The following is a 12,093-nucleotide window of genomic DNA, read 5'->3' as shown; positions in this document are numbered from 1 at the left end:
TGAAATGAGAGTAACTCTGGGTTTTCCGTTTCAAAATGGCAGGTTTGTTAAACTCGAGAAAGCAGGGTAAGTCAAGCCTGTTTCTGAAAGAGAGGTAACTTTAACTCAGAGTCAGTTACTGTGGTAACTTACTCTGTGAATCTAACCTGGTCAGAAGCAGGTTTTATTCTCTAAACTCAGAGTTTCTGTCTGTCTCCTCCCCTTTTTTAAAGATGAAGCGTATTTCTCGCCTGAGCCTTACGTTTCCACCCACCTATTTTTATGCTCATTTTGGATACGTGCATAAAAACGATTAATAGAAACGTCATGATGCACATAACTTTTTAAAATATGCATAAAAAACGCGCATAACTGAGTAGGATAAACTTTTATTCAATAGAAAATGTGCGCATAAACTACGATGGAAACACTTTTACTGAACAAATTACAGCATGTACATTAAAAAAAAGATCATGATCATATGATAATGAAAATGTGTGTAAATGGAGGCTGAGAACACTGTAACATGTCTTAAATATTGTTTTAGTCATTCTAAAATGCCTTAACTGTTTCAGTATTAGTATATTATTAATTACCTCCGAACGTCTGGAGCGTGTCAAGAGTCTCCGCGTCTGAAGCCAGCTTCAGACGCCCCCACATGCTCATTGTGTTTCAGCATTGTCTTCTGACATCGAGGCACAAGTACATTAATTAGGCTAAATAAAGAATTTATTGACGCAGCTTCTTCTACCACAGTGAATTCTGTTTTTACTGTTGATATTTGGTGCCAGTTTAATCAGGAAGTGACAATTTTTTTCTCTTTGACACGTTGGATGGAATTTTATTCGCATCTTTTATGCAATATTCCAGTTTTGCACATAAATTTATGTAATATTTTTGGATGGAAACATATTGCCTACATTTTAGTCACACACAGAAGAACTGTACGAGAATGGCTTATCCTTTTTTACTAAATAATTCAATTAAATTCACCTTCGACATGCATGTAACTAGATTAATGGGATTATTATTCTTTCTAAAAATTATTTTTAGTACTGCTTACCTTCTAAATGTTATATTAACCTCTATCACTTCAATAAAAAAGGCAGACACACAAGTGCACAGTTAAATCATTTAAAACTAATAAATGTATAAAAAAAGTTTAGAAAAAAAATATAAACGTCACAAATTACATTACTTATTTTATTATACTTAAATATTTAAATACTTAAAAAGTGAAATTAGCCATTAACTTGAGCAGCTGTTAGTACCCTAACTGTCTCTTCTTCACTGATGGTTGCTTCTTTTAAAATATATACACTCATATTTGCTATAACTTTGCATGAGAACATCAAGTTCAGCTGGAGAAAGAAATGCTGATCTCTTTTATAAGATACTGCCATAGTCACTCGTAATGTCTGCGCTCCATTGATAATGCCTTTTTATAGTCACGGTGTGCGCGCTTAACTCTGAGTTGGTCTACTCGAAGTTGATTGACCCAACTCAGATCAGCTGTTCTGAAACCGAAAACTCTTGAGTTTTTAATCTCTCGGTAAATCAACTCAGAGTTCAAGTTTAAACTCTGAGTTGTTTGAACCTCCTTACTGAAACAGGCCCCTGTTCTATTAGTGTTGTTTATTTAATTGTATTACACAGCTCTCTGGAACTCTTGATTGTGATTGGTTGATCACAACATTGCTACATGTGAGGGTTAAAAGAACATTCCAGACGGTTATCATGAAATAAAGCAGACGCAAAGCAGAGTGTTGTTGTATAAACATGGCTTTATTCAGAAAAACAAACACGAGGATGATTGAGCTAAAGTTTCTATCTTGTTTACCTCTACTCTGAATATTCGGTATGAATTCATGTGTAAGAATGACTGCAAAACTACATTAGCAATATTTATTTGACTGAACAATGTTGTAATGTGATTCCTAAAAGGACTAAAACGTCCTATTCTAAACGTATAACAGAATAAAGTCCTTAACTGAGCTAAAGTTGGTTTATATTTCGCACATTCAGACTTTCTCCTTAATAAATATAATTTCAATAATATAAAAACAATGAAATAATGTTAGCAACCACTGGGTGTCAAAGTACACCATTGTTCAGGTCAATAAAATACCGCTAATGTTGTAAAGTCATTCCTACATGTAATTTCAATCCAAATATTTAAAGTACTATGGTAAACTATAACGTTACAGGGAGCAGTCACTGAACGAATGTGTAAATATAAAATCAACTTTACCTTAATAAATCCTTAAACACTCACCTCACAGATGGGAGAGCCTAAATAATTCATTAAACACGTTTGTTTTCATTATCAATGATTTGAAACATGTTTAACTTGCCTTATTCACACGATCTCATTACACTACAACAAAATATCACACAACTTTTGTTTGATCATTTGTAATATTTTATTTACCGTACATAGTTGGTTAATTTGAAGAGTAAGCTTACTATATTTGCAGTACGGTTTCTTTATCTTCGTTTGGTTGACGAGAGCGGGATTGAACAGCGTCTCTGCAGTCTCGATCTAACCGGCAACACGTTTAAAAGACGCACGCGGTGGCCATTTGTAGCACTCGGTCGATACCAACTCAAAACAAAGTGATTGGGGAGAACTTTGGAACTTTTGGATTTGGTTTACTTTATTACTCTATGTTATCAGCATTGTCTGTGTTTAATTATTAATCAATTCAATACGTCATACTTTTTATTTTAAATTGTTAACATGTTAATCATTTGTTTGCGCACATTTTAAATAGGGTATGTGCCGAGCGAGTGTTTTTCCCATACTGATACACTTCCGGTGACCTGTTATTTTGAAGTTAAAAGTCCTATTAGCATGCTTCGGCATATCGGCTAGCCTGCCGATTCTGACGGGCGCGTGCGAGCAAACGGCTTTTTGTCTCATTTTACGCTTGATCAACTAAATGAATGCCAAAGTCTGTTTAACTGATTTATTTGAATTACATTAAAACATTGATGCTGTGAAAGGAACCGTATAAAATAGAAAAAAATTCACAATAACAGGTCACCGGAAGTGTATCAGTATGGGAAGCACATTTGCTCGGCATATACCCTGTTGAATATACTGAGATGGCTGATGGCTGTCAGTTTGAATGTGCCAAGGAGATAAAATAGAAATACAGTGTTTTATAGAAAAACTGATTAATTTCTCCACTAATAAAATTTATGGTATAACAAATAAACTAAAACAGAAAAACACTCTGTTTGTTTGGGCAAATTCACTTGTCAAATAAAATCAATATTTATTCTCATAATCACACAGTCTGAACTGAAACTCACAGACATGCTTTAATAAAATAGGAAATAAACACTCATGATGCGTAATATTAGTTGATTTCTATTTCTATTTCGTCGATTACACTTAAACTGTTGACTGTACACATGACTGACTACTTTATAATACTCAGCTTTACTAGACAAGACGTGAATGCAGCCGTTTTTGCATTAATTTCAACCCACTGTCAATCCAAAATAATGCAAAAGCTTAATTTTCTTAAACAGTTCTTGCAGTTATATCACATTTGAGATCGACTCGGTGTAGCTGCTACTTTCACTTTTCATAGAAACATTACAAATGTGGGAGAAATACACACACGGAAGACAGCGGATAGAATGGTAAAATATGGTAGAATTAATATGGCGAAAACGAGAGGGTTTATGAATTGCATTGACACACACATTTTAATTCAAAATCATTTAAAACATTAACATGCAGACACACATCCAAGTGTAAAGGAAAGTTCATGTAGATGTAAAAGTTTTGGCAAAATAAACTGTCAAATCACACTTACAGTTGAGGTCAAAAGTTATAAGAGTAATCTGAAAAATGTTCTTCATTTATTATTATTTAATATTATTAATGAATTATTTTTGCCAAAATAAAAGGGATCACACAAAATGTGTATAAAAGTACATACCTAAATATTAGAGCCAGACAGAATCTGCTAAAAGTTTTTGCTATTTCTGTTGGGAATTTTGTAAAAAATCTGCAGATTTATGCGGAATGATTTTAGGATTGTCATAACTAAAAATTGTATATATATATAATATAAAATAAAAAATAATACCTTTTTAAATTTTATTAAATGTTCATTCAATCATTCATTCATTTTCTTGTCGGCTTAGTCCCTTTATTAATCCGGGGTTGCAACAGCGGAATGAACCTCCAACTTATCCAGTAAGTTTTACACACATGCACACACACTCATACACTACGGACAATTTAGCCTACCCAATTCACCTGTACCGCATGTCTTTGGACTGTAAGGGAAACCAGGGCACCCGGAGAAAACCCACGCTAACACAGGGAGAACATGCAAACTCCACACAGAACCGCCAACTGAGCCGAAGCTCGAACCAGCGACCTAGAGACCTTCTTACTGTGAGGCGACAGCACTGCCTACTGCGCCACTGACTCGTCCATTTTATTAAATGTTTACAATGCAAATCAAATTAGATCCACTTATTTGGTAAACAAAGCCAGTCACTCATATAACATATCTACTAAAAGGCTGAAAATACCACTTTACCAACTGTATTGTAAATAAATCATATGAACATTTTAATATTACTATTATTTTTTTACAACAATATTAGTGAAAAGAATTTAAAAACTGAGTAAATTTAAATGTACACACAATTACACAAGTAAATACATAGTTTCAATGATGGGCAAAAAATCTGTAGAAAACTGTAGAAAATTCCATGTGGGCCTACTAAATGGATTTCAGACAAAATAGAAAATAATATCTGGATTAAAAAATTCCCCTATTTAAATGTGATATTCCTGCATGATTATAATGATTCTTAACCCTGTTAAAACTGACACATGAACAAATATTCAGAATATTCACATTTTTTGGAACTGAGATGTTTATTCATCCTTCTATTAAGATCCATTTTTATACTATAGACATGTTTTCAATTTAGTTTCAAAAAGATTTGCCCATAACATTTTGATAAAATAAAACATTTCAGGCAGTTTGTCTCATTTTACAGTCTTTTTTTATTTCACTTTGTGAAATAGCAGTTTTAAGTCAATTGCTCATGCAGACAGACCTTACACCTCTCACAGTTTGCATGTGAGAAGTAATTGTATTTTAAAGTTTTTTTGTCCTTTAGGACTCCCATATCTATCATATCTCATATCAAATTTCATGAGGGGTATGCCTATCTCGCATACCCCTCAGTAAATGTGCAGTTGCGCCCCTGGTCCGAGTCCAAGGTCGAGTACCCAACACTAATATATACATTTATATATGTGTGTGTGTGTGTGCACTGCTTTGTTGCATTTACACTTTAAAGGCAGTACATTACCCCTTCTTAACACAACAACGGCTTTGAAAAAAAAATGAAAAAAAAAACACACACCCACACACATACACACAAGACCTCTAAAATGCCATTTGATATTTCCTTCAAAAATTAGAAGAATTAGAAATTAGAAAAAAATTTAAATTAAAAAATTAGAAAACTTCAAAATAAAATACTTGTACAAGGCTCATTTAGGATAAAATTTCAGATAGCATTTAGAGGTTTTAGCATCTAAACTCTTCATTTGTATTACACCTACACAAATCAGGTCCAAGCTCAACTTTTCAGTAAACAGAAGAAACTAGGCGGGAAAGTCAAATAAAGAAACAGTGCAGGAGGTCACTGGGGGTTGGGCGGAAATTATTTAAATTTAGAGTCCTGCGATTGGCGAAGAAGTTGTGTATCTCCCCATTTCTGACCAATGATCTCCTCTTCAGTCATTGAGCGAACCAATAGAAAGACAACAGAGTCATCTGGCTTTGGAAAGAGCTTTGATAAATACTCCGTACAGTGAACACAACATTAATTGGTTTCACTCTCTGAAATCTTCAATATGCCTGAACCAGCAAAAGCCGCACCCAAGAAGGGCTCCAAGAAAGCGGTCACTAAGACCGCAGGAAAAGGAGGAAAGAAGCGCAAGAGGACCAGGAAGGAGAGCTACGCTATCTACGTCTACAAAGTGTTGAAGCAGGTCCATCCCGATACCGGGATCTCCTCCAAAGCGATGGGCATCATGAACTCGTTCGTCAATGACATCTTCGAGCGCATCGCCGGTGAAGCTTCTCGTCTCGCTCACTACAACAAGCGCTCCACCATCACTTCCAGAGAGATCCAGACCGCCGTGCGTCTGCTGCTGCCCGGTGAGCTGGCCAAACACGCCGTGTCTGAGGGCACCAAGGCTGTGACCAAATACACCAGCTCCAAGTAAAGCGTTGAATCCACTTCAGCTACCCCAAAGGCTCTTTTAAGAGCCACCCAAGCTTTCATAAAAAGAGTTGTAACCTATTTACTGATGAAACATTTTAAACTACCCTGCTATTGTTTATAAGTGTCCCCCTACCTAAAACTTTTAATAGCCAATGTTATGGTTACAAACAATAAACTTGTTTTCTAGCGAGCTGGGGAATGATTTTAAACGAAAACTTTAATTTGAGAGCCATACTAGTGTTTTGCTTTACAGTCATGTAATTCGACCTACAGATAAGCGAACTTATCCCAAACCTAAGCAGATATATTGACAGCGAAAACGTGTAGTTTTAGGTTAACGGCTGTAAGTCAAGTTTTAATAAGCAAACCAAGTTCATTGTTTCGTTTTTCAGTATTCCGTTTATGTACTTATTGTGTGTATTTCTATCAGTCATGTGGTTTTCTTTCTTTTACATATCTTAACTTTATAAGAGTAGAAGACCGAACAGATTAAAAAGTAATTGGCTTAAAACCCGTGTCTAATTTATTATTTTTTTGCAGAGCCTTATTTGTGAGGCATTTGATTCGATGGTTGTAGGATCATATTTATTTCGATTTTGTTTAGTTCCAAGGGAAAACCCTAGCCCCTCCTTTTTATTCTGCGAAAATTTTCTGTACAACTTGATTTGAGTCAATGTTTAAACCATACACTGTAATACACTATAAAAATGTTTAAGCACACATTAGCAAAGGCGCGGATGGCCGTTGTGTTGAGTCTACACGGTTCTCATGTGGTAGTTAAGTTCACAGTCGCTCAGCAGCGCCACTCTATTGAGCTCAGACTTTCGTTGACCTCTGACTGTTTACGCTCAGAGAACCATGGCTGAAACCGCTCCTGCTGCCCCACCGGCTAAAGCTCCTAAGAAGAAAGCGGCGTCCAAACCCAAGAAAGCGGGTCCAAATGTCCGCGATCTCATCGTCAAGACTGTGACCGCTTCCAAGGAGAGACACGGCGTTTCCCTCGCAGCCCTGAAGAAAGCTCTCTCTGCTGGCGGCTATGATGTGGAGAAGAACAATTCCCGCGTCAAAATTGCCGTCAAGGCCTTGGTGACTAACGGCACTCTGGTCCAGACTAAAGGCACAGGCGCATCAGGTTCCTTCAAGCTGAACAAGAAGCAAGCCGAGCCCAAGAAGAAGCCAGCGGCCAAGAAAACTGCAGTAAAAGCCAAGAAACCCGCAGCAAAGAAGTCACCCAAGAAGGTGAAGAAACCGGCCGCCGCGAAGAAGGCGACAAAGAGCCCCAAGAAAGCCAAGAAGCCTGCAGCTGCTAAGAAAGCGACAAAAAGCCCCAAGAAAGCGAAGAAACCAGCGGCTGCCAAGAAAGCAACCAAGAGCCCCAAAAAGGCGAAAGTTGCAAAGCCCAAGACGGTGAAGCCGAAGGCGGCTAAGCCTAAGAAGGCCGCTCCCAAGAAGAAGTAAATCTGTTTCTGTTCCACAATTCAACTAAAAGGCTCTTTTAAGAGCCACCCACTGATTTCTACAGAAGAGCAACATTTCCACAACACTCATCTAAAGTGTGTCATCTGCTATTTCCAGAAGTAGCCATGATTGTTTCCCCATCATTTGAACAATAAGGAATATAGTATAGTGGTACAAGGTTTCTGTAATGTTATACTTGTTGTGCACACACACACACACACACACACATATATATATATATATATATATATATATATATATATTTAAACGTTATACTTCTGAAAGTAATCCAAACAGCCAGCGAAAAAAGACTATATTTACTAGAATAAATGCATAAAATTAGGCAAAATTGTCAAACAAAAGATTCTCGGTTAAAAAACAAAAACGGAGAAAATAATGGTGTATGTGTTGCTTAAAAAGAGATGTATAGCTTGTGTATTTAAAAGCTTTAGGCAGTTTGCTGAAGTACAAGAAGATAATTAAGTGTATTTTGCATATTTACATCAGACATAAAAAAAGAACACTGAAAAAAGTTAAAATGCCCCAAAAATCTAAACTGACTGGTGCGTGAAAAAACGCTGTTTACTGCATATTTGAAATTTAGTTAAACTTATGATTGATATTATTATTATCATATGAAGACATTTCTTACAGGCTTAAAGGTAGACACTTGCGGAGAGGGAAGGGGTTTGAAATTTGGAGGGAAGTGCAGTGATTGGTTTGAAACCTCTAAAGACTCTGACCAATAGCAGGCGAGCACGCTCTGTTAAATACTGGCTGCCTTGGTAGATCAACCTTACTTCTCTTTAGCGAACAAGAGTAATTCAATCAATATGAGCGGAAGAGGCAAAACCGGTGGCAAAGCCAGAGCTAAGGCTAAGACTCGCTCATCCAGGGCTGGACTTCAGTTTCCCGTCGGCCGTGTCCACAGGCTGCTCCGCAAGGGTAACTATGCCGAGCGCGTGGGTGCCGGTGCTCCGGTGTACCTGGCCGCTGTGCTCGAGTATCTGACCGCTGAGATCCTAGAGTTGGCCGGAAACGCCGCTCGGGACAACAAGAAGACCCGCATCATCCCCCGTCACCTGCAGCTGGCGGTGCGTAACGACGAGGAGCTGAACAAACTTCTGGGTGGAGTGACCATCGCTCAGGGCGGTGTGCTGCCCAACATCCAGGCCGTGCTGCTGCCCAAGAAGACCGAGAAGGCTGCCAAAGGCAAATAAAGCGCTATAGTATAATGATAAACCTGCTAAACCCAACGGCTCTTTTCAGAGCCACCAACTTTCTCTTTGAAAGAGTATATACTTTAATGACGCATTAACAGGATGTCGAGACAAATAGGCCAATATCCCCAAAAATATCAAAAGCGTTTTCAAAATCAACCAAGTCTTCCGTAACTCGTAAATTCAAATCTTTTTCTTAATATAAGTTGCTGTTTTTATCCTGTTTTCTTTTCGTAAAGTTTTTGTTGCAAAGAACTGCATATAATCAAAGATCACTTGTGTTTTTTTTTTACTGTTGATCAGTTGACCACTTCTGTGCAAAAGGCTTCTTGCCTATATATGATGTCTTATGGAGTAAAGTTGAGTGATGCGTGTGCATAAATTCAATATTTAAATTGTTCTGAAAGATGAGGTGCTTATTTTAATTTTCTCAGACAAAGTACATTTGCAAATGTCTTTCTCACACACACTACAAACTCTAAAACAAGTCAGAAAGTTTATTTATTTTTCTTTTTTTGCACTGAAACTAATAATCACCAGTGACAATTACATGTTATCTTTCTCTAACAGGGAAATCCACCAGCAACCAAGAATGCACGATTATGACACAACTTTGCATAAAAATGTGATGATAGAAGTAAATGAGGAAAAATCTGCTAGTTTGGAGTTTTGAAAAGTTTCAAAGCATCTTAAAATATGTAAAAAAACAAAACAAGAAAACATTTCCATTTTCTGAAAAAAAGTAGTGGCCAAATTAAGACTCAAAATCACACAAGAGTGGATGAAAAACACTACTGGGAAGAGACAAATATTTCCTGTGTTTACTTGAATGTCAGCAAATAAACACCATATTAGTTCCCAGATGTCTAACACAGGTTATGATTTAAGCAACGAAATATTACATTTCAGTAAAAACTTGTAAAGTAATAAACTGATTTCTGATGGATCAGCTTACACACGAGAGAAAAGCGCGGGCTGCAGCTGTTTCAGATTCAAAATTCGAGAACGTGCAACCATTGGTCAGATCTTGTAGCCAATCAAATGACTTTGCTAACTCTCCACCCACAGAGAACAATGCAGACCAGAGTATAAATACCAGCTGCACTGTCACTAACATTACGACTTTTCTAAAGAGAGCTTAGGAAGTTTGAGGAAATGGCAAGAACCAAGCAGACCGCCCGTAAATCCACCGGAGGCAAAGCTCCAAGGAAGCAGCTCGCCACTAAGGCCGCTCGTAAGAGCGCTCCGGCTACCGGCGGCGTCAAGAAGCCTCACCGTTACAGGCCCGGAACCGTGGCTCTGCGAGAGATCCGCCGCTACCAGAAGTCCACTGAGCTGCTGATCCGCAAACTGCCCTTCCAGCGTCTGGTCCGAGAAATCGCCCAGGATTTCAAGACGGATCTGCGCTTCCAGAGCTCCGCCGTCATGGCTCTTCAGGAGTCCAGCGAGGCTTATCTGGTCGGTCTGTTCGAGGACACCAACCTGTGCGCCATCCACGCCAAGAGGGTCACCATCATGCCCAAAGACATCCAGCTGGCCCGCCGCATCCGCGGAGAGCGTGCTTAAGTTCTCTATAGTCATCTGATTTAAACACAAAGGCTCTTTTCAGAGCCACCTCAGTACATCAAAAAAGTGCAATTTCTTACAATTTCAGGTTTATTATCCCCTATATTCGTTATCAGGATGTATATTATAATAAATGGTATAACTTTTTGTGAGCTGTGGTGACCGAGTACGGGTTTACAGGTAGTATCAAGTAAAAAATGTATTAATAATCTTTAACCACTGATTATGTGAAAACAAAACTAGTGGTATTAAAAACATTTTGTCAGAAGGGTGTAGGGTTGCTTTTAATTATTTGTCAATATAACTGACATAACATCAAATTAAACCTTGCTAAAAATGAAATGTGATTATAATACTGACTAGATTAGGGCAACCTTGAAAGAAGTTTAAGCAAATCACGCATTTTGTAAAGCAAACTACATTTTTCTTGATCTCAAATGCTTTAAATAGGAAACAAAAACTTAAAACAGAACAAGGAATATTCAGAAAGAGCAAGATCCCACTAATGATCATCTCCAGACAGATCACTGACGATCTAAAATGACCTATAAGTACAGTTATAATCAAAATTTGCCTGATGAATGCTCAGCTAGAAACCCCCATAAGCCACCATTTTGTTTTACAGAAATGGCATAAATAGGATTGGATAAATTTAAAGAGAGAAATGGTCATCACAGATGGACCCCATGTGCTGAATTTAACCCTTAGTAAACTGCAAATACTGAGGTACAGTGTGTTTTTCATACAGTACAGTTGGATCTGTTTATTGTTCACCAAAAACAATGGTTATTCCACTAAAACGTCAACTTCAACACTTGCACAGAGTTTGTCTTCACAGCAATTGCACACTAACATGCATCCCTAACTGCATCATACATTACCGTGTTTTAACCTGACGAGTTAAAGTATAGATAAATCCAGAAAATCTACCCGCCTGCACACAACTTACCTAAATCCGAATAACATCTTCAGTGTTTATCTGAATGAAAAGGTCAGAGATGAGGGTATTTCTGTGGTCAGGAGAGGTGAAATACAGCTTAATTGAATTGATGAAAAACAAACACACATACACAAAGAACAATATACATTGAACTCAAAGTTGGAACTTGTTCGCACAGACTTCTTATCAAAATGGTACAATAAATAATCTACTGCCAGCTAACTTAACGCAGGGAAAGTCTCTATTTTGAATAACTCAAAGTAATTATTCGTTAAAACAAAAATGTGCATGTAGTGACAGCTGTTCACGTCACATCAAACATCTGTGAATCAATAAATCTCCACTACAGAGCTGTTTATATTGTTATTATATCTGATTATACTGTGCCTCTATATTATTATTTCACATATCAACATCACATGTAAATACATATGTAAGCTCTGTATACGATTTATGCCAGATACAGAAAATTATTCACCAAACAAATGATCTATTCAACTCCTTCAGAAGGAAAAAGTAAGGACTAATCTATTTAAATGTTGAGATCAAACAATGAAAGTATATTTCAATCAAATCAGTAATTTTCTATCCCCTTTGAAACAAATTATTTGAGAATTGTTTGTCTCCTTTCATAATGGGGGACATGACAAA

The 12,093-nt window shown here is 37.3% G+C and overlaps 4 protein-coding genes and 1 pseudogene across 5 annotated transcripts in view; all 5 read left to right on the top strand.

The window, feature by feature from the left end:
- snx20 (sorting nexin 20) overlaps positions 1-12,093 on the top strand; it is a 677,202-nt gene that overhangs the window by 81,769 nt on the left and 583,340 nt on the right. The gene's annotated exons all lie outside the window — the stretch shown is intronic.
- Positions 5,856-6,769, top strand: si:ch211-113a14.28. The gene has a single exon (XM_087312719.1). The coding sequence runs from the start codon at positions 5,885-5,887 to the stop codon at positions 6,257-6,259; it is 375 nt and encodes a 124-aa protein (XP_087168845.1). The 5' UTR covers positions 5,856-5,884; the 3' UTR covers positions 6,260-6,769.
- Positions 7,067-9,339, top strand: si:ch211-113a14.24 (annotated as a pseudogene). The gene has a single exon (XR_015526813.2). The product of XR_015526813.2 is annotated as a si:ch211-113a14.24 (transcript).
- LOC147830953 (histone H2A) lies at positions 8,515-10,770 on the top strand. The gene has a single exon (XM_087312713.1). It carries the CDS (start codon positions 8,550-8,552, stop codon positions 8,934-8,936), a length of 387 nt encoding a protein of 128 aa, XP_087168839.1. The 5' UTR covers positions 8,515-8,549; the 3' UTR covers positions 8,937-10,770.
- si:ch211-113a14.27 lies at positions 8,515-11,617 on the top strand. Its single transcript, XM_087312694.1, has one exon. The coding sequence runs from the start codon at positions 10,092-10,094 to the stop codon at positions 10,500-10,502; it is 411 nt and encodes a 136-aa protein (XP_087168820.1). The 5' UTR covers positions 8,515-10,091; the 3' UTR covers positions 10,503-11,617.

The sequence above is a fragment of the Danio rerio genome, chromosome 25, assembly GCF_052040795.2.
Source record: "Danio rerio strain M-AB ecotype USA chromosome 25, GRCz13ab, whole genome shotgun sequence".
Lineage (NCBI taxonomy): Eukaryota > Metazoa > Chordata > Actinopteri > Cypriniformes > Danionidae > Danio > Danio rerio.
This window is presented reverse-complemented; position numbering and strand designations above follow the sequence as displayed.